A 23,015-nucleotide genomic window follows, 5' to 3' on the forward strand; every position below is an offset into this window, starting at 1 on the left:
TGCTTGAAGCAGCGACCGTCTCCTCTTGCTTTCCCCAACCGTGCAGTCGAATCTTTTTGAGAATTTTGCCTGCATCATGAGAGACCATCTCTTTCCAGCCACTGGTCCTGCAAATGGCCCAGCTCCCTGTTGTAGAACAGATCATCGGTCTCCTGCAGGCATGCCGACAGCAGAGGAATGTGCCCCATGCCAAGCAACTGCATGCCTACATGCGCAAGCATGGCCTGGAATCAAACGGCTTCCTGGGCAACTACTTGGTGCCCCTTCTGGTAGATTGCGGATGCCTGCCCGAGGCCCGGCTTGTCTTCGACAGACTGGACCACCGCAACGAGTACTCCTGGACCTCTCTCATCTCTGGGTATGTCGAATCCGGGGAGTCGCAGCATGCCTTGGACATTTACCATATCATGCACCGAGATCATGTCCAGCCTAATTCTTACACGTTTGCCACCCTGCTCAAAGCTTCTGCAGATCTACAATCTGCAGACACAGGTCGAGAAATGCATGCTGACACGATCAGGTGGGGATTGGAAAGAGACTACTATGTTGGCAATGCACTGGTTGATATGTATGGCCGATGTAACGCCCTCATAGAAGCGCACGAGGTGTTTGATCGGCTGCCTGCTCGAAATATAGTCTCGTGGACTGCACTGATGGCTGGATATGCTGAACATGGATACAACCACGAAGCACTTATATGTTTTGAGCAGATGGAACTTGCCGGTGGACTTCCAGATGGTCACATTTATGTTTGCTGCTTAAAAGTTTGTGGCAGCATAGGATCCCTTGAAAAGGGCAGGCTATTTTGTGCTGAGATTACTAAGAGGGGGTTGGAGAGAGATCCTTTTGTTGGCAGTACGATGGTCTACATGTATGCAAAATGTGGCTCACTTGTTGAAGCACAGGTAGTGCTTGACCTATTGCCAGTTCGGAACGCTGTCTCATGGACAGCATTGATTGCTGGGTATACTGATCGAGGGTTTGGTGAGGAGGCACTCAAGCATTTAAAAGAAATGCAGCTGGATAATATGTCTCCTGCTGCTGTCACGTATGCATGTAGCTTGAAAGCTTGTAGCATTGTAAAACATCTAGAATCAGGCCAAGAGATACACAATGAGATAATAACGAAAGGGTTGGAAAGGGACCATACTGTTGCCAACACATTGGTAGACATGTATGGAAAGTGTGGTGCCCTTATTGAAGGACGAAAGGTTTTTGAGGAACTTCCTGTCAAAGATGTTGTATCATTGACAACACTGCTGAATGGTTATGGCGAGAAACATCAAAATGTGGCATCAGTGCACCCAAACACTTATACATTTGTTGCCCAGTTGAAAACTTGCACAAGGATGAAAGACATGAAGACAGGACAACAAACGCACTGTGAGACCATCAAAAAGGGGTTGGAGACGCATCCCTTTATTGGCAACACTTTGGTGGACATGTATGGTAAATGTGGTTTGCTAGCAGAAGCGCAAAAAGTTTTTGACAGGATCTCTACTCATGATACGGTATCATGGAATGCGCTCATTGCAGGATATGCAGAACATGGGTGTAGTGACCGAGCATTAACTTGTCTTGATCAGATGGTGCAAGATGGTGTGCTTCCTGTTGATCTCACCTTTGTGTGCAGCTTGAAAGCTTGTGGAAGCACAGGTGCTTTAGAAGAAGGTCGACAACTACATGCTGAGATAGTCATTGGAGGACTGGAGAGAGACCTTTTCGTAGCCAACTCATTGGTAGACATGTACGCTAAGTGTGGTTCAATTGCAGAAGGGCTTCATGTTTTTGACAAGCTGTCTGTTCGAGATATTGTTTCTTGGAATACCCTGATAAAAGCATATGGTGATATTCATGCTGGTGACATGGCCATAGACTGCTTTGAGGACATGCAAGAGCAGGGTGTCAAGCCTGATTGTATAACTTTTACCTGTCTCCTTGTTGCCTGTAGCCATGCAAACCTGGTTTTGAAGGGCCAGGAGTATTTCAAAGTAATGACAGAACATTACAAGATTGAGCCTTTGCTGGATCACTGTACTTGCATCGTTGATCTTCTTGCAAGAGCAGGACATGTTTGTGAGGCAGAGAGATTTGCAGAATCAATGCAGTGTCTTTCATCTGAAAGCATTCTCAGGACTTTGTTGAATGCCTGTAAAAATTATGGCAAAATGGACTTAGGCCAGAGGTGCTTTCAACAGCTTGTTCAGTTGAATAAGGAAGATGCTACCACATACTTACTGATGGCAGAAATCTATGCGAGTTCTGGCAGGTTGGATGATGCAAAGAAAATAGAGGAGATGAGGAAGCAGGCAGGGGCAAAGAAAAAGCTTGCAATAGCTTCTATAGAGACAAATAAGAAGATGCATGAGTTCGTTGTAGGTCACCATCAAAGCAAGGATATAACGACGAGGGTAGATATCTTGAGTTCGCGTATGAAGATTCAAGGATATGTACCAGTTTTGGATCTTGTATTAACAAACAAATTTGATGAAAGTATGGAAGCAACATTGTTTCAGGTTGTAGTTAATAATTCTTTTGACATAGCTTGCCATAAATCAGAGGATAAAGTGTACAATGATTGAGTCTGGGTAATAGTTGATTTTAGACAATCCTAAATATTCTCCACTCATTTATGCACATAAACGTTATTTGCTTTGACAGCCCCAAGCATTGTCCACTCATTCTGACATCCCTAAATATTGTTCCCTCATTCCCACAGGTATTAGTAGTAAAGATTGATTTTTAGCATATTAACTTGAGTTCCATGTTCAGGTTTGAATGTGCCGGCTGATCTGGAGCAATGATTTGGCTAAGATCAGCTTAGAAATTCTTTAACACCTGATAATTGGGTTCAGCTGATCCTGCACTGTAATGTTTATGCCATGCAAGCACTCCCTGCAAATGGAACCTGCAAAAGATGTTCTAGAGGACACATATGTTGTTAAAAGCATGAAATAATGCCTTGAATGCATATGCTTCACATAGCATGTGCGAGTGCAAGTCTTTCAAGACTTTTGTAATGAGAAAGGAAATTATGTAAGGAAGCCTCATGTGAGGGACTAGTGTAATCCCTAAGTAGTGCTCCTACTTCCACTAGTGCAATCCCTAAGTAGTGCATCTACATACATCAAAGTAGGAGCACTCTTGTGTATTAGTGCCAATTGTGGAAGAAAGCCTCTTGTGAGGGACTAGTGCAATCCTTGAGTAGTGCATCTACATCGAAGTAGGAGCACTTCTGTGTATTAGTGCCAATTGTGGAAGAAAGCCTCTTGTGAGGGACTAGTGCACTCCCTAAGTAGTGCATCTACATCGATGTAGGAGCACTCCTGTGTATTAGCGCCAATTGTGGAAGAGCCCGTGCAAATGCATGAGGTTGTAGTGACATGGTTGATTTTAGGTTCTCAGTGGTTGACTTTTTTCAATGACTTCCATTTTTCATACCACCGCATATGTGAAATGGGTATGTTCATTGAATATAAGAATGTCCACATTTTCTTAGACTCACAAATCATCAAAATTAGAAATATTTGTAGGAACCTCCTCACTTTAGACATGGACATCATATTTGGATTCCATGCTTTGAGTTTTTATCCCATCTTTTAGTAGGAGAACAATGTAAGTACTAGGCGAACTTTGATGTTGATCAACAATTTGTTGTTTTCTAAAACATTTACCTACCCAAATTTGTAATTAGTGTTATGACCTCTTGGATGATGCAAATACCCCGAACACTTTTAGTAGAGAGCAAAACATTAGACTTCATGTTAGTATTTTTTGCTTGTATACTTGCTCATACTTTGAGAATAAGGGCCCTTTAGAGCTTATTAGATTCTAGAAGAGATTGCTCCTTACTGTTATTTTGAGTTGAAGTTCATTGGGTTGCTCAATCATGTAAGAGTACTATATTTAGGATATCCACTTCTTTTTGAGATAACCCTACCCCTAATCAAGATTCCGCTCTTGTTACAAAGTCTTTGCAAACATTTGTGATAAATAATATGCAACATTGTTCAATATATGGATTGTTTAGTAAAATATTAGTTCAAAGCTACAAGCTTAGGTTGTTTGTTGACTTGGAGAATATCGATGGATTAGTGTCATTTTGTGACACGACCATGATTTAGAATTAACAAAGGTGGTCTTTTATGGAAAAAAGCACATAAGTTTGACCATTATTTTGATAGGGAAAAGCTCATCATATGTGGTATCGATTTTGTTCATGTCAACAAACAAGAAAAAAGAGAAATATAGAATACAAGGTATATGGCCGTCTTAGAATTGGTAGACACATCAACTAGCTTGACCTCTATTTAAAGCATTGACAATATGTTCACAAGGGTGATAGACACATGCACTAAAAGCATGTTCAGCTCCTATAAGTGTGTTCAAACAACATTCCCCTCTCCAAGCCATGGGTGACCAAACTTGTGACATGCAACATGAACACATTATCCAATGATTTTGATGATTCCATAGAAATACCCCTAGATGGAAATTGCCAATCCCTCTTGTGTTAGGTAGTGTGTTTAATAATGCAATGGAGGGGTCGGGGGGATGGCAGGGAGATAATATCAAGATATCACGGAGAATCAAGAGATGGGACCTCATAATAGAGCACATGTGTGGTGTTCAATGTTGATTGTCTAGTCAAGTATAACAAACTACACGTCCCTCAAAAGATGTGGATACACTAAAAAAGGAATGTGCACCTTTATGGCTCCTTGCAAGTTATAGGAACCTTGATTTGAGATAAATCTTTAAGTAAATGGACATCCACAAATCTCACAATGTCGCAATGGTATGGTAGGTAGAAAGGAGAGAAAGATATTATATTGAGGTACCTTTAGACTCCTTTGCATTAGGTAGCTATGTATGAAGGTAGCCAATTTTTGTTTCCTTGAGATAGATGATGATGCATTGAGTATGCCCATCAAGATGATTGGCATATAAGAAATTTGTTAGATGTTGGATAAACTCAAAGCTACCCATGAATGCCCTGATTTTGGCCATCAATAGATGTATATAGGTGGAGAAGAAGAAGAAGAAAGAGAAAAGCATTTGAATTGGCTTCTTTTTTTGTTATTTTGTATGGAAAATTGAAAATTAGGGTCTCCTAACACATTTTGACTAAGGCTTAGAAGCCTTAGTTTCAAAGGAGTGGAGATCTTTTGAAGGGACTATGAAGTGGGTGTTGAGATAGTGTCCAAGTTCATTTGGAGCATGTCCATCATTTGTCTTGATATGCCACTATTTTGCAGGGTTTGGGAAAAAGCTTTTAAGGAAGAGAAGTAAATCCTCTTCATCATCATATAAGAAGGAAGCAACCTCTATTGAGACAATATTTTATACATAAATTTAAGATATACAATTATATTTTGAGAAATTCGAAGATGACTTATTTCCTTATTCCAAAAAAGTGAGAATGTTTTTTTCCCAAGTGAACAAGTTCTAGGTTGAAGTGAACCCTGTCTTCTTCCAAACCTTGCTATTTGTACATTTTGTACATGGGTGCTACTCCTCGAGTGGAGTCCTTCATGTCTACTTATACCTCTCACTTGTATTCCACATTGTAGTCACTTATACATTAGTTACTTCGTAGGTTGATTAGTTGTTATTCATTGTACATATTCATTTTTTGTGAATGAGTGAGTGAGTGTTCCCATATTCAAGTACCTTTCATGGTATGAGAGTGTGAAATATCCTCAATTGTTTGTCTCCAACCACATCAAACTTTATAGAAGAATATTTTTGAGAGTTGATATGAAAACCTTCAACTTGAAAATTTCTAAGTGTTTTCCAAGGCCTTGAATAGCATTCCACCAAAATATAACTAAATTGGAGTCCAAGTTTTTTTAAAATTCTAAAGCTTTCTCTTGCAATTAAATTGGTGTCAAGCTTATCGTAGTCCATTAAAATAAACTAGAGTCAAGTTTATTGATTCTAAAACCTTCTCTTGTAAAGCCCCCACCCCCCCAAATGTTTGCATTTCAATTTGCAAAGTTTTTCCCAAAACTTTGAATTGCATTTCACCAAAATATAACTAAATTGCCTCATCTTGATGGCGAGCCTTGGCATCATAACTCAAAATTATAACACAAAAGAAAAATTGGACTCAACTTTATCAAATCTAAAACCTTCTCATATAAACCCCATAAGTTTTGAAATTGATTAAATTGACATAACATTAAACCTTATAAGGTTGAAGAAGAAGGTAGAGTTTGAAAACATGAAGGAGAGATAAATATGAAGATTCAAAACTGTAATAGAAGGACTTCATTGTTGAAACATAGTCGACATGTTTGGGTATGTTGCTAATCCATTAATTTTCTTAGTACCTAGTAAAGTTCATATCAAGGTGATTCATTTTTGACTTGCAAAATCATGTGACTAGAGACAAGAAAATTTTGAAAATTCCTCATGTAGAAGAAGGGGCTCTTTTCCCTTGTTTTGAATATCACGAGCTTTTTCTCAGGGGTCATCACATACCTAGCTAGGTGTGATTGGGGGCGAGGGTTATCACACCTTGCATAATTCGCAAAAGGTGGGAATTATAAGGGGAATTCATTTAAGACTTCTTGTGATAAGCACACTTATGACCCAAGTGAAAGGTAACTAGCATGTAGCATGGTTTATGTGACTTATGTGGCCTACGTGACCCATTTGCCTTATCTTACATGAGGAGCATTCCCTAATACTGGGGGCTTTTCATGTGCCACAATAGTGTGCCTTGAAGGAGATTGGATTTGTGAGAAATCTATATGCATAGGTGAGTCTAGATTTATGATAGATCTTGGTGCGCTTGATTCTCACTTTAGTATCCTTGCAAGAAGTATCCCAATTTTGCAAGGCCTCTGTCTTAATGCTTCTAAAAAAAGGTGGTAGTTTGGTATTTGTCATGGACTTAGCTCAATGTTGGGATAATGGAATTGTGGTTGATGCAAGCATAATACCATACTTTTGCTAGGAGAGCCATTGCAAAGACCCAAAACATTGAGGTTCTTGAGGATGAGCCCTTTACATCTAGTTTTTGGTTAAAAAAGACAATCCCCCATCTCTAGCAATACAAGGTAAAGAGTGCCAATCAGAGCCAAGAGTTGGTGGACGTGAAGCTAGAGTTGGATAGGCTACAAGAGATGATGAGAAGGATCGCAAGACCTCACGTGCAATGCATGCATTGTGGAGGAAACTACCTTCCAGCCGAGTGCATGGATCTTAGATCTAGACCCTATGCCAATTGTAGTAGGTTTGGCCATGATGTAATGCAATGCCGATTACCGAGGTGATTGCTATATCCACATCCATATAATCAGCCTTACTACATGGAAGGGAATAGACAGCCACATTATAGAAGGGGAGCTCCACTAGCTCTCCCAGCACCTAACGATTCAAAGCCAGCTATCCCTAGGATGGACATCAACCCCACAGGGATAGCTAGACCATCTAGACCCATCCACCAAGAAATGCTCCAATACATTACGTAGAGGAGCCAAATGAGGATGAAGCATACGTAAACCCTTATGTCTCGTATGACAAAGAGGAAAATCCTATTTTGATGGATTTCAGACTAATGCTGCAGGTGGCAGTGTTGGGTAGGGAAAGAGGTAGAGGTCTAGGAGGACAGAACCAGGAACCCATCACATGTTGGACTTGTAGTTACCTAGGATACATCTCATCTCGATGCCCCAAAAGGGAGCAAGACAATCAAAAGAAGACAGACATGAGATGCCTTGAGTGTGGAAACACACACTTGTACGTCAAGTGCCCAAAAGAGGAAACCTTCCACTAGTTTGGCTATCGTGCCATCTGTACCATTGGGACTATTCAAACAGGAAACACACACTTGTATGCCGAGTGCCCACAGAGGAAACCTTCCACTAGTTTGGCTATCATGCCATCTGTACCATTGGGACTATTCGAAGTTGAAACACTTGATGGTAAAGCCACACCAAATCCGCTGAATGTCATGACCCGAAAAGCGGGTCTGTATTTTATTACCAGGACCTAGCAACCTCAATGTAGCTTCAATAGGGAAGAGAAGTCATAGAAGAAGGAAAAAGAGGGCTAAGATGAAGATTGCGCTTAAGATAGATAGTGCCACCACATTACCAAAAGGGAAGCAAGTCATAGATGCAAAAGTAAAGACATCTGCTCCTAAGACGACAGAAAAGGAAAGTGCTAAGGTTGGAGAATATCCCGATCCAAGGCACCAATTAGAAGTGGTTGATAAGGTCAAGGAGTGGGTGAGAGAAGCCCAAGCACACCTAAAGGGTGCGGAACCCATTACCAAAGATGAGATTGATGAGCTCTCTAGTGTGAGCACACTGATCTTGCCTACTCAATTCAAATCAAGAGATACATCCACACCCCACATAACACTACATAGATGGAGACTAGACACCACATGTGGGTAAAATACCCAAGATCATTGGCAAAGGAGTGTAGAGCCTAATGAAAAGTAGACAATTGGCAATTTTCTCATGACGTTGATATCGACTCCTATGACCCTACCTTTGGGAGACCTGCTTGCAAAACCCGATGATATGGCAAGGGTTGAAGCAATGGGTAGAATAACATGACGAGAGCTTGGAGTGACCAACTTGCCTGACCACAATGTAGTAACACACATACCAAACTTAACCTTGAGCTCAATGCCTAAGTCCTTACACATGAATGCTTTCTGGGAAGGCACTGAGTTGCACGTAGTCTTGCGTGTCAAGGCATTAGGAGATGCTACAAGGAAGGGAATTGCAGATACAGGAGCTGGAGTCAGTGTGCTCAACCGTGCAATCATGCAGGCTTGGGATAACCCACCTCTGGAGGACCACAATGTTTAATGTCACGCTGGGAGTAGACTCCGATGTCCTACTAGGCCATCCTTAGATGCGAAATGCACGAGTGATAGAAGATTGGGGTAATGGTCTCATGTTCTTAGACAACACATCAGAGGATGTGAGAGTCGAGATGGATACTAGGAAGACCACTCTGGTCAACCTAGATGCCATCTCCACTATCTTGAAAGGAGACTCACAAGTCAGAAATTCCTATGGGCCACTAACAAAGTTTATCCCTTGCCCTGAGGATGAGTAGGATTGGATGCATGTGCTAGCCACCATTGATCTGCCATTCTCAAATGAAGATGAGAATTATAAACATGGTACCAAGGCACTCGGTCACACCATCTCAACTATCAAAGAGTAGGGTCCCACCATCAATACCACTCCGCATGATGGCCAATATCTCTAACAATAATTGACCGACACCAGCACACCCACCACACGAGCCTCCAATGCTAAACATATCTATAAACATAAGGGTAGCCACCATCATTGAGATTGAGCAAGAGGATGAGGAAGAAGTGGCACATGCCTACCTATGCATATCAATGATTGCCCAGAAGACACACACCTTTAACACACTTATTGATGAGGGAGATAACTTTAATATTCTTATACATGATCATTAGACCCTCATTGGTCAGCCCCAGCCTACTAATGCTAAACTCAACCCATTTGGAAAAGAGTCCTACTCATTGCTGGGAAAATGCAAAATAGTAGTCTCTATCGAGACTGAAAGCCTACATATGATCTTCTATGTGATGCCTAACACCAAGACCGCCGATAAGGAATCACTGCTAGGACACACATTCAAGAAACAAGCACACTACAATGTGAACTATAACTTGCAGCACATTCACCTCGCCATTTGAAAATGTTTGGATAGTGACAAATTTTTCATCAATTTTAATGTGGCTCCATCATAGCCTCTGTGGTGCCACTAGTAGAGGAACCAAGTGCAAGGTCTAAGGATGGGGGTTGTAACTTGTACCACCCTACCAAGACAAACCTCTCGCCACCTAAAGGAGCCACACCCAAGACCATTGAGCAACATCTCAAATGGGTGCCCAAATGCCAATTGTAGCTACCTAGAAGCCAAACCGCATGAAGCCGTGTGACCACAGATAATCACGCCCTAGGCCTAGGAGGCAAAGCTGGCACTCTCTCAAAGGGGGATAATATTAACAATATTGTAAAGGCTAAATTCAAAGAAGGTCAAATCAAAATGAAGCTACATTGCCAAATTTATTTGATGGTGTATTATGATTTTTGGAGTACTTTAGTGTACTATTTTGGAAACTTGTGTATTATTCTTATACTACACTTCAGTGTATTATTCTAGGAACTTGTGCATTATTGTTGTATTGTGCTTCAGTGCATTATTTTGGAAACTTGTATACTATTATTGTACTTTATGGAAATTAGATTATCATGGATATCTTATTTTGTCAGAGATGGACTCACTCCCCTGCACATTCATTTTTCACCCACAATCTATTTATCACTCATGTTGTTGTTGTGTGGGTTGCATACATGTATTTGTCATTGTATGAGTATATGCATATTCTGATTAGGCTAAGGTAAAAGCATGCTTTAAGGAATGACCTGCCTAGATCCCACAAAACGGATAGGACTCCCAAAAGAGGGTGCAAACCCTAATTCACAGTGGCACAAACCCTAATTCACAATGGTGGAAACCCTAAAATGCAAATTGGAGTGCAAACCCTAATCCTAATTTGTGACGATATAAGGGTGAAAAGTCTCAATTGTATTTAGTCTTTTGGTGCATCCATGCTAAAAAAGCTCTATCAATGTAACTATTGAAGCTTTCTATTTTCTTGTTCTATTTTTCTATCTTGCCTCCATTGTTAAGAGTGACTAAGAGAGAGAGAGAGTGAGAGGTGTGTTGAGTGAGGGACTAAGGAAAGGTGAAGCTCTTTCTCTTCTTCTTCTCCACTAGCTTCTTGACTTTTTGGTGCACTTGGTGGTGGATGCAAAGGACTGACAACATTAGGTCATATTTCTTGGGTTGTGGAACCATCTTTGAGCCTTCAAGGTTTCAAACTACAATGCAAGAAGGTAAGATAAGTGAGTTTACTACACCTCAAAGCTAGTATTGTGTTCTTGCTTTCTTGGGATGGAGAGAGGGATGCATGGTTAGTTAGTGTGAAGTATTGAGAGACAAGGTGAGAGATTATCACTGAAGTGAGTTGCAACTCTTTTGAAACAATAGAAGTCCATACAATGTCCCTATTGTTGTGCATTTAACCCAACATCATAACTTACATTCTATCTACTACATCCACTAGGTTTTCCACTGCCTCGAGACTAGCCTCTACCACTTGTATATAACTACTCTTGTGATTCATGAGATTGCCCTTGATTTTTCCTATTATGGAGCTACCACTGTGGCCTCTTCCACCATGAACTCTACCTCTATCTATGTTAGAGTAGAGCACCTATTTTGAAGTGTTCTTTCTTTGTGACAAGGATGTAGCAAGCCCCATGTTTTTCTCTTCTAATATCAACATAGATATTAGATTTGCAAAATTAGAAATAGTATAACCTGTGTTGATGGAGTTTCAAAACTACTTGTACTCACCCCAACTATCCAAACATAGAGACACTATATCATTGTCATTAGCTTGCACTTTGTAGATCCAAGAGCTTCAATAATACTCTTAATCTTCATTGCCTATTCATTGGTAGTAATTGACAGACAGATTGCCATGCTTGACATGGTTTAACTCAAAATTCAATTGTAACTTTTGACTTTGGTATTTGTACCTAATAGCTTAACTAGATTATTCCATGCTTCTATAGGACTTTTTGCATAATTTATATGCCCAATCATCTTGTCTGAAACATTGATGGAAAGTCAATACTGTCAAGATTGTGGGAGAGAAGGAAGGAGTCTCATTTGTAGCTTGCTCACTTGTGGGAGAGAAGGAAGGAGTCTCACTTGTAGCTTTCTCACTTGCACAATGGGGGAATACACACACAGGTGGAGGCTGAAGAAATAGTTTTTCTCTTCTTAGTTGTGTAAGCCAAAAAGAACTCAAGTACAGAGAAATAGAAGAACCCTATATATGGGTCTCAAACCAAACTCAACTAACTAAGGTGGCATACTAACTGAGCCACGAACTAGAGTAGATAAGGATAGCTGTCATCTAGCTATTATTCATGGGCAGTGTACCAACCGCATCTGCAACTAACAAGTCGGCGACATAAATGCACAACGGTCACCCTGGCATATCACGAGTGGAGCTCGATATCTCAACAAATACATCACTTTTTGAGCACCTTGATTCCATTCCTTAAATGCCTCAGCTTGGTCAAGCGTGGCGTTTTTCTCTTGTAACTCTGGAGCCTCAACATTGCTTTCTTCAATGTGGTCCCAGTAACCTTTACCCATAAGAAAATTGGTCAATCTAAACTTCCAAGCATGGAAGTTATGTTTGGAAATCTTGTCACTAACAATCTAATTACACCCCTTGGACATTGTGCAATAGAATCCAAAAATATGATATTATCTAACTTGCTAATTCGAGTAAACTATCACCTCACTGAACTTAGTACATAAGCATACCCTGAGCAACACTTGTAATGTTTGAGAGTCTACAAATATTATCTACCACACCCAACACCTACAACATGTTTATGAAATGATGAGGTTTGCAAAGTTCTTGAACCCTACTAGATTCCACAACATGAACATCCTCTAACTCTTAAACAGAGGCCAAAACACGCTTAAAATACAAATATGACCACATAAGCTTAGACTAAATGTCCATTACACCCCCTTGAGTACTCCAAGCTCACAAAGAATGGCTCATTAATTGGAGATCATATGAGAGATATGTCCACAAGTGTACTCCATAGAAGGGCTTCCTTGTGACTCTTGTGCTTGTGGCTCACAATTCCTTGCCTGGACATTGCATTAATACCATGAAAAGATGGGGTGAGTGTTGGGGGTAAAGGCACCTATGCCTATGTTGCCCTATATTTACCACACACATTGGGACTGCACACCTATACATTGCAAGCAGTGGACACCCATCATGGTCACTTATTCTTTATTCTTTCAAAGACTATTAAATAAGGGAAGGCTAGTCAAACATTGTTATTGTTGGAGTTCTCATATCTTGTGTGTCTCTCTCTCTTACTCTCTTGCTCCATTCGCCATAGCTTGCATCTCTCTTGCTTTTGCTCACTCATGATTCCACTCAAGCTTTACCCTTCAACCAGTATCAAAGCCTATAATTCGAGGAGCTTCTTCATCATTCACTTCAGCCCAAATTTAAATACCTACAACTCAAGTTCATGGCAGTCATTTCTTCAATCTGTCAAGGAAACCATTGATGCTCAGCTCTCTTCCAGCTTCTAAGTGCTTGTTCAAGACCTCAAAGGGGATCCTTGAGCATTATAGTGTGCTCTCTAACCTTCAAATGAGCTAGTAAGCAAAGTAGTTGGCTCAACATGATTTGTGCTTGGCTATCTAGGCCCTATCTGTAGCAATTTACACATTTTCTCCACCTCCTAGATCCCTTGGGCAATCGGTTAAACACTTGTGAACCAGTCCATTGCACTTGGCTCATTCCCTGAGGTGAAATACCTTAGCCATTGACTATGGAACAATATACATGCCTACTATAAACACTCTAAGATAGCATGTATTGAGCTTCTCATTGGTTATATGATGCCTTTGGAGCTTGAAATTGATGCTCGGATGTTATGTAATGTATTGAGGTGTTCATTAGCTTCATTTGAGATCAAATAGCTTAGTTCATGTAGGGTTTTACTTCTATACACTATTTGGGCAACAAGATTTTTAACTAGGAAGATTATATATACTGAGGTTTGATGCCATTTGGGTATACCACTTCAATGAACTAATGTTTAGCATTGATGCTTGGTCCCGAATATGATTATGGAATGCTTTGATACTCAAATTTAAGCTACATTAGATATCTTAAAGCTTTGGTTGCCTATTGTAGTTACTTTAGTGATTATCATTTTATGGGTTTGAAGATTCTTTAGGTTTTATGCTCTCGAATGTATTTACTAATGTCTATGGGTATACAGATGTTATGTACTCGTATTGAGCCTTGCCTTTTTCTATTACACTTCATATGTGCTTCGGTGGATTCACAATTAAGATATTTGCATTTACTTAGATACATTGCATTGGAGCTTTGGATTTTCTATGCCATTGAGCCAGGTTTACTAAGATAGTGGGACTTTTGCCTTATGTACATGCTCTCTTGGATATCTTCAATGCAGTTACACCTACTAGTGGGCCAATTTGATTTACGTGCTTTGTACACCGACACTTACTTTTATCAGCAGGGTTCAATGATGTATATATGATTCTTGGTTATGTATTGAGCTTCATTACTCTTTGCTCAATTAGTTGTGTATTTGACGGATCTTTACACTTGATCTTGAGATGTCTTACAGACACAATGTCTATACCTATGGGATGTATTGATTACTAACTCCCTTAAGTTTATGACCAACTTTAGTACCAATTGTATACATATTCACTATTAATTGCTCTTATATATCCCAATTGCTACCCAAATATTCTTGAGAGTGGGAGCTTGATATTTTTTACTGATTTTCCACTGTGGTATTCATCATACTATTGCATTTATTATAGTAGTGATGTAATTACAATTTTTAGCATTATCTTGGAGAGCAGACTTTATACTTTAGCAATCTATTGCTTCAAGTTGGTGGAACCTCTATACTTTGGTATTCCATCCTATTTTTCCCTTCTCTTTTGTTGAGTTTTGGGAATAATTTGGAGTCATTCATTGTAGCCCATTCTCTTGCATTTTGCATTGGTATGCTATTATGACTGGTTCTTTGTATGATAGTGTTGTTTTCAATATTGAAAAGCTTGATGGCACAAATTTCACCTATTGGAAGACACGGGTATGGTAAGTACTTGTCCAAAAGAAGTAGGTTAGGCCAATGAAAACCACGAGTTTTGGACTTGAGGATAATGCCTAGTAGTTATGGAAAAAGATATGCAATATTTATGAGAAGCAAAGTCTTGCATTAGAGATGTATTAGTTGAAACAACTTATGGACCTTCGCATGAAGAAGGGGACTAGTGGGTCCATGTATTTGAATAAATTTCATTCAATTTTCAACCAACTATCTTCACAGTGCATTGAGTTCAAGAATAACCTACCTCTCGCACGATTGGGTCCAACGTCCCCCATGGCAAAAGCCATGGTTTGCCATCCTTAATTATATATTATAGTTTTACATGGATATTTACATTCATATCTTACATATACTTACAAAGAAAGTACAAATATCAATTGAAATACAGAGTTTTAAGAGTCAAGAGGTATATTGTAACATGCTGCAGTTGCTGCAAAAAATTCTATGCTTTGAATCTTGACATTTTGACATCATCATCGCGTCCGAAGCGTGCCAAAACCCCCAAAATGACTCTTAAACCTCTGAATTCCAATTCCAGATGAGAGAGAAACAAAAAAGACTCGGTTTTCACCCCCTTTTGCTATTTTGCGTGTGATCGTGTTGCTTTTATAAAGAAAGCTAGAAAAGCCTTCTACACTTAACCACATTAAGAAAATAACAAAGTATTCCATGAAGAAAGCTTATTTCAATAAAATCATATCTTAAATCTCATATTCTAAAATAATCTATATTAAAAACAAATAAATTAATAGTACTAAGGACAATAATCTGCCAATGGAAGTACCAACCATGTCAATGAGATGAATGTGAAAACGGACACCCAAGTACATGAGTGTTAGCTGTTGAGTTTGATATCTCAATAGGTAAGATGGGTGAGTTCACTACACCTTGAAGCTAGTCTTGTGTTCTTGCTTTTTAAGGATAGATAGAAAGGATACATGCTAAGTTAAAGTGGAGTGTCAAGAAGACAAGGTGACAGATTGTGGAAACAAGTTGTAGCTTCTGAAAGAATAAAAGTCCATCCAATGTCCTAACTGTTGTGCATTTAGCCCAACGTTATCCTTTGCATGCAATGTCATGATCCTCTAATCAATACCCTAAATTTTTAGTTTAAAAAATAAGATGTGCCTTAGGAAATGAGTGGCTTATTCTTTTAAGAACATATGAACTTAAAGAAATTTGTTTAAGTAGGGTTTTATATGGAGAGAGAGAGAGAGAGAGAGAGAGAGAGAGAGAGAGAGAGAGAGAGGGAGGGAGGGAGAGATCACATTTCTGCCACTATGCCACTTGAGTCTCCTCGTGTATATAGCCAATACGTGTTCATCTCCTCTTACATAGGTGCCATTGAGACTCAAATGTTGACCAAAGGTCTTGGATTATTGATGGCATTAAAACATCATGAAAATACCTCCAAGATGACAAAGAGATACCAAACCCACCATATGCTCATATCTCCATATGGAGAGAGAGAGAAGGAAAAGACTTTGGGATTGCAAAGAGAGAGGGAGAGAATAAAGAGACCAAACCCATCATGTATTCATGTATCCATCCCACGGGGTCCACTAGGGTTTACCATATGGTACCACGTGAGTGTAAGGGAGGGGGGTTATTTAAGGGAAGGAAGGTACATTTTATAAGGTAAGGTCCCATAAATAGGGGTTAGATAAGGGGTATTTTCATATATTTCTTGCACGTAGGTGACGTCTCCTTATTACTACTAGTGAATCCCCCATGGTATCCATATTTAAGAGAGAGCTGTGGGAGGAGAGAGTTTGATGCCAATGAATGGTGCGTGTGTGTGTGCATGCGTGCGCGCGAGTGCGTGTGTGTGTGTGTGCCTCTTGAGAGAATTGAAAGAGGGTCTCTAGATACTTTAGAAATATAGAATTGGTGAGGCATTAGGAGCCATCCTATGATTTCCATGTAGGATAGGACTTAAGTTTGATATTTCTATGCATAGTGAGTTAAAAAAAGATTTGAATTTTTGACATGAAATCAAATGATCATTGTGCCACATGTATTAAGATTATGCAATTTAGTGAAGATTCATGACTTGGAAAATTTTAGGGGCTAATATTTACCTATAAGATACTATATTGGGATCATTGGAAAGGCTTGGCATGCCCCCTTCACAATAAAGGCTTGTCCATTTTCAATTGGATATATGCTAAAACCACAATTCTTCCACTATCGTAGACATAAAGAATTTGTACAATTATTGGTGATAATCATAAGCTCAATGCATAGATTTGATGTGTGCTCCAACTCCCCTATGAAGATACACACGAGGGGCATGTTCCCTTCACAATAAAGACTTGTCCATTTTAAATTGCATATATTGCTAAAACTACAATTCTTCCACCATATTGTAGATAATGAAATTGTACAATTATTGGTGATAATCATAAGCTTGATGCATACATTTGATGTTCTCCAACTCCCCTTTGAAGATACACATCAATCCTTGTCAAAATGACTTTCACATTGCAAAAGTATACTTTTATATGTGATGGGAAAGCCTAGGGCCCGAGTCGCTTGTACAGTGTAAACCATGAGAAGCTTTTGGTGCATTTTCACCCTTATGTATTTATTCCATGGGAACGTAGACAATCCATGTGGTAAGGATGACTTGTTGATATTGGTCGCTAGTATAGGGTTCTCAAGTTGACACCTCACTCATGACGACTCATTATTAGTCCATTTCAAGCATGTTCCATGAGGCAAACTAAAAAGGGGGAGTTATTACTATATCATCTTTAGGCCAAGTCGCAATATATTCAAATGAAATGATACATGTTGAGGTGTTTCTTTCCGTGCCCTTTCATACAAGAGATTGCTTTGGTTTAGTGACACACCTTTGTAATGTTAGAAATAATATTTTCTCTTGAGTACTAATTCAGTAATCCCTAGCTACAATCATCAACATGCATTGAGTGAACATTGACTATCGTGGTGTGTTGTGGCGATCTTGTAGACAACATTGGTAAATTGTTGACACTTAAATCCCAATCCACATCGATACTACTTAAGATAGGTTTGGGATTGTCCTCTATACAAACTATTATATTGGTTACGACATTGTATGCTATGCTTTCCTCAACATTTAATAATTGCAATTTCCCTTGCCTTTCATCATGTTCTAACATGAATGCTTGAACTTGAAGTCTCTAGGCATTCTCCCTTGCTATTCAATCTCCTGAATGCCTAGAATTCTCTAAGGTCCTAAACTATTCGGTCTAGTTGAAATTCTTTAAGTTTCTACAATTTGGATCTACCTGAATTTTTTTCAATGCTTATAGTTGACAACTCCCCATCTAATGACTTCATTTTATATGGAGACAAGTTTGGCCACTTTTTTCATCTTCAACAATGGTGTGTGTAAATACAACTCAAAACTAAACCCAAAAACTATGCCTTTGTGGTGTTCTCGAATCATACTTAGCCTACATTGCGACAAAAGGAGGCCTAAGGTAAGGGATAGTAATGTTGTAGCTCCTTGTAGTCTCCATGTGACCCCTTGAATTGAGTCTAGTAGAAGCGTGAAAACTTGATGATGTGATTGGATGGCATAAAGTAGAGTGGCATATCAAGCTATGACATACTTTGCTCCTTTGTTGGCTCACATATGCCATTCTTCTCTAGGCAAAATTTCAATGAGCAAAATGGTTTCATGAGCTTGGATCTTAGCAAGCTTCAACCACCATAAGCTCAAATCTATTTTTCAAGTTTGCTTAGTCTATGTGAAAGGCTAATTGAGAGGTTTTTCAAAAAAGCCTATAGCATTAGTCGATTGCCATGGGGGGGGGCCTATTATGGAATAGACTACCAACCCCCTTACCCTGATATCAATCCTCAAAAGGGAGAAGTGATTCATAAGATGGAGAATTTGTGCAACGTTAAGAAACTCTAGGTTTTCCTTGGCAAGGTTGAGTGATATTGCTATCTTGAAAAAAGGCATTATTGCACCACAGTTTATGATAACGAAATATTAAGAGTGCCAATCAAAGTACATTGTCACACTTAAAAAAGTATTCATGAAGTTCCCTGGCAAAAAGAGTAATTGGATTTTCTTGAGTGAGGAATACATCAGAGACATGAGACATTATATTTTTATTAGTCACTTCTTAGCATTCAAGCTTATAGACCATGAGTATTGTGCTAGTGTGAACATTAAAGCAGAATACCTCCCCCCCCCCCCCCCCCCCCAAAAAAAAAAAAGAAAAAAAAATCACAAAGGCATAGAAGCACACACTCTTTTACAAAATAGACAATGCCACAACACTTTGTGCTTACCCGTGTATGCGTGCTCGTGCGCGCGTGCGTGCGTACATGTACACTCCTTCTCTCCACTTGCAAGCGTGCATGTGCACACACACAAACACACACACTCTCTCTCTAAGAAATAACAAAAACCAAAAAGCATAAACACGTATACCGTATACGCACAAGATGGTGGCAGATCCGGCATCATTTGTACTTTGCCTCTCCACACTTTCAATAGACAGCTCCAAACGTGGAAACGGAAAGAGTTTGGGAAGCAAGAAAGCACCTGAACGCTTCGTGTTTCAACTCCATGCTGGCCGGCAGCATCAGGTAGGCCCCCCTTCAATGCACATAAACAAACTACAATTAGTTTGGTTGTTACTGAACAATATATTTGGCTTCACAATCAAGAAGAACCCGGCAGAGCCAATCATCCATTCAGAGTGCCAGGAAAATTCAGGCTTTGAGAGAAGAAAACCCACCAAGGATCTGTGAATTGGGCTTCCAAGTTCCATCTGATTTCCACACTCTGCGTAAAAGAATTAATCTCCCAGCCCCTGTTTTTCCAATCTCCAGCCCATGATTGCTCATATACAGAGGGGAAAGAACTGAGCCTTCATGAGTCAAAGTAGCCCATGAGTGAAATAACAAAGATACTCAACAAAAAGAACAGAGCCCTTGAGTGAAATAGGAAAAGGGGGGAGAACCCAAACGCACGCTTGGCCCATAGCCCTCCAATATATATGTATATAGACTCCTGCTGACCAATGGGGAATCCCCTGTTCCCAGCGGCTCTCTCTTTTCTCTCTTTCCGAGAGAGGAGGGGGAGGGTCAGTGGGGTTGCACTACCATTATGCCTTTGCCTGTGTCATTAGGCAAAGCCTGAAGCCATGGGTTGGGAACCTGGAGGATGACCTAAAACAGAGGCGGTCTCAGAGAGAGAGAGAGAGAGAGAGAGAGAGAGGAGGGCTTGCCTTTGACGGATCCAAACAGCATAACTGAGCAATTCCATTCAATTTTCCTGCTTTGTATCGGCCTCTTGTTATTTTTCATCATCCGGGAAGAGCAATTCGATCTTCCTTCTTTTTATCAGACTCTGTTTATTTTTCATCATCTGGGAGCAAAGCAGTCCAATCTTCCTGCTTTTGTATCAGCCTCTGTTTATTTTTTCATCGTCTGGGTTGCCATCTTTGCAGGCTGTGCTTGCCTACCTGAATTTTCCATTACACAGATCTGGATAGTCTCTTTTCCACAGATAATTATACAACATTTAGAGGTGGGGCATCTCTGATCTTTGCAGGCTTCCATGACAGAAACATAAGAATTTGGAGATAGATCTTCGGTTTTGGGAACAGCTATGCATGGACAGTAGCAGGGCGGCCATGCAAAAGGGAGGTCATAGAAAGATGCATATTCTACTTTTCTTCAGAGAATTCCACACTCTGTACTTCCTTTGCTAGTCATACAGGGGGTCTCTTTTCACCTCAGGCAATGGAGAGCACAGACACGCCTCCTTCTTCTGGAGAAGATGGTCTTTGCAATGAGGAGGTCATCACATCGGCTGTGGTGGCAGACAGGAGTCGCATGACAACTGCCAGTCAGGCAATTGCAGCAACAGCAGTGGTTACAGAAGTCGAGCAGGTACAGTGTGAGTGCTGTGGGCTCGCAGAAGAATGCACTCCGGCCTACATTGCACACATCCGAGGGGTATACTTTGGGAAATGGGTTTGTGGACTTTGTGCAGAGGCAGTGAAGGAGGAGCGAGGGCGGAGAGGAGGTGGACAAATAAATGAGGGGTTAGAGGATGCTCTGCGAGCACATATGATTGATTGCATGCAGTTTAACAAGCCAGAGCTTAAGGGTAGTCCTGTGACTGATATTGCAGCTGCCATGAGAAGATTACTGAGACGCAGCATGGGTGGAAGCTTGTCTCCTCAATCTGCACCAAGCAGCCCGCGTCGTGCTTCTCCGATCAGTCGAGCCAACAGTTACCGCAGTACCTTTTCTCAAGGTTTTGAAGCTCCTCTTTGACGTAGTCAATACTTGTCTTCCATAGCCGGTTTGATCATGTGTTAATATCATAGTTGAAGCCTTCTCTGTGGAACTGTTTGTGGTCTCAAATGACAAGCTCCAATACTACTTCATCTGTTTCAAATTCATTGTAGAGAGATAATATGGTCTTCTATCAGCCTATTGTATGAATCTCCTCTTGCTTGTCTGTTTCAAATCACTGCAAGTCAGTGCATGTCAATGTGTTGCTTCTGTATGAACTAGTTTACATGAAAGCGGACTTTTTCATGTACATCAAGTTCTCCTTGTCAGTTATCTATTGGGATGGTGCCCAATATAACTTGACCTAATTGTCAAAGGTATACATTGCCTTTGACTCCGTTTTGTAACAACACACTTGTTTGTTTGTTTTATTTCTTTTTGGGTTGATGGTTGGATGTAGTTGCTGATGCCACTACCTCATTTTAGTCACAAACTCTGATGATGGGTGGTTTGAGTCTAAATGACAGGATGGAGATCCAAAATGTTTGGGGGCAAGTTCATTCCTTTGGGTGCTAGTCTGTATCTTTTTGTGTTGCATAATAAAATTGGAGCTATTGCTTCTTCCTTTTGTCTGCCAAAGTGTTCTAATGTTGGTCTCTTTTAACTTTCTGTATTTTGAAACAGAAAGAGATACTGATGAATTACAAGTAATCTTACACTGCCCTTTGGGAGTTTGTAATCTTTAAAATTATATCTAGCGGACATATCATTGTTACAGGGGAAAGCTAACCGGAGAAAATATGAGACTTGGACCATGGTTGCTGCATTCTGCAGCATGATAACAGACGGGTGGTGTGGGGAATATCTTTCAGTAACTACAGAGTCATGTGCCTGGTTGCATGTACTCTCAGGTCAGGAAAGGTCAAATCAGCAATGCCTGCTTTGATTACAGCTGTGATGATACTGAAAAGATTGCAATTATTACCACGCCAGGAGATGCTTCATATGTTCTGGATCTCTATTAAACCATTCCCAGACCCATGGGGGGTTTATGTAAGTGTGGTGTCTAATGGTACTGCCTTCGGGTTGACTACAGGGGTTACCTCTCCTGCTTTTTCAACTCAATTGTGTATTCTAACTGCTATTTCCACTGGGTTCAAACTGTAGGGAACAAAGACAGTCATGTTAACAGGCATAGCTCACTTTGCCCTCTTGCTCTCCAGAGGTTGAAAAATAAGGAACTGGTGAATAGAGACCCTAAGTCTAGTGAGATGCACTTGTTTTAACTCTAGTTTGTTCCAAAGGTTAGTGACTTCAGAAGAACTCATATCTGAATGAGGAATGGAAGTGACAATGACTTGAACAAATCCACAGTTCATTTATTGTAGAAACCATGACATTGGATTTTCCAGCCAGTTATGGGGACAATGAGAGTCTAGAAGAGCAATTCATGTCATACTCGCCATATGTATGTCGATGCTAGGAGCTTGCACAGGAACACAGCAAGGCTGTGTATACAATCTCACTTCTACCAGTTCCTGTCTTGGGGAGGATGCACTTGACATGAATAAGAATGTGAATTTAGCCACTTTTAATGTCTGTGAGGAGGATTGGTCTTAGACCATGTTTCCATCAAATTCTGAACTTCTACAACAAGCATAAGCATAAGATTTTGCTGCTCTGGAGCTATTTTAAGGGTGTCATCAGCAAATTCAAACACTGTATTTGTATATTGTATTTTTGGTTGTTTCTTATGAACTACTGGTCTTGCTTTGCATTTGTCATGAAAGGCTCCCATGTGAGTGCTTTGGTTGTGTTTTCAAGGTACTGAAGATAAAAAATACTCTTGTCCTTATTTGACATGTTCTAGGTGCTGTGTAGCACTGTCTAATGGTTCAACCGACAATCTCTCTTACATTTAGGAGGTCAGGTGTTCTTACGTTTCAGTCAACTTCCCATGTTGAATCA

General features: G+C 40.1%; 2 protein-coding genes across 3 annotated transcripts; both read left to right on the forward strand.

The window, feature by feature from the left end:
* The first annotated feature begins 224 nt into the window (after positions 1 to 224).
* Positions 225 to 3,451, forward strand: LOC148014138 (pentatricopeptide repeat-containing protein At3g03580-like). The gene is made up of 2 exons (XM_087667169.1): positions 225 to 358; positions 463 to 3,451. Exon 2 carries the CDS (start codon positions 501 to 503, stop codon positions 2,580 to 2,582), a length of 2,082 nt encoding a protein of 693 aa, XP_087523295.1. The 5' UTR covers positions 225 to 358; positions 463 to 500; the 3' UTR covers positions 2,583 to 3,451.
* Positions 3,452 to 19,439: 15,988 nt separating this feature from the next.
* Positions 19,440 to 22,813, forward strand: LOC148014139 (uncharacterized). Of its 2 annotated transcripts, none has more exons than XM_087666712.1 (2): positions 19,440 to 21,066; positions 21,732 to 21,808. In XM_087666712.1, the coding sequence occupies exons 1-2, from the start codon at positions 20,547 to 20,549 to the stop codon at positions 21,791 to 21,793; spliced, it is 582 nt and encodes a 193-aa protein (XP_087522838.1). In that variant the 5' UTR covers positions 19,440 to 20,546; the 3' UTR covers positions 21,794 to 21,808. The 2 variants fall into 2 exon arrangements, with proteins under 2 accessions (XP_087522838.1, XP_087522839.1); XM_087666713.1 differs by lacking the exon at positions 21,732 to 21,808 and adding an exon at positions 21,826 to 22,813 and having other exon boundaries at positions 19,449 to 21,066.
* Positions 22,814 to 23,015: the final 202 nt, after the last annotated feature.

The sequence above is a fragment of the Lygodium microphyllum genome, chromosome 25 (genome assembly GCF_053477565.2).
Source record: "Lygodium microphyllum isolate KBCC chromosome 25, Lygodium_microphyllum_v1.1.10, whole genome shotgun sequence".
NCBI lineage: Eukaryota > Viridiplantae > Streptophyta > Polypodiopsida > Schizaeales > Lygodiaceae > Lygodium > Lygodium microphyllum.

What these genes read in the sequence shown, in the direction of transcription:
- LOC148014138 (XM_087667169.1), top strand. Translation starts at nt 501, where the DNA reads ATGCATGCTGACACGATCAGGTGGGGATTGGAAAGAGACTACTATGTT.
- LOC148014139 (XM_087666712.1), top strand. Translation starts at nt 20,547, where the DNA reads ATGGAGAGCACAGACACGCCTCCTTCTTCTGGAGAAGATGGTCTTTGC. An exon ending in CCGCAGTACCTTTTCTCAAG is followed by an intron (nt 21,067 to 21,731) that starts GTTTTGAAGCTC and finishes ATTTTGAAACAG; the next exon opens with AAAGAGATACTGATGAATTA.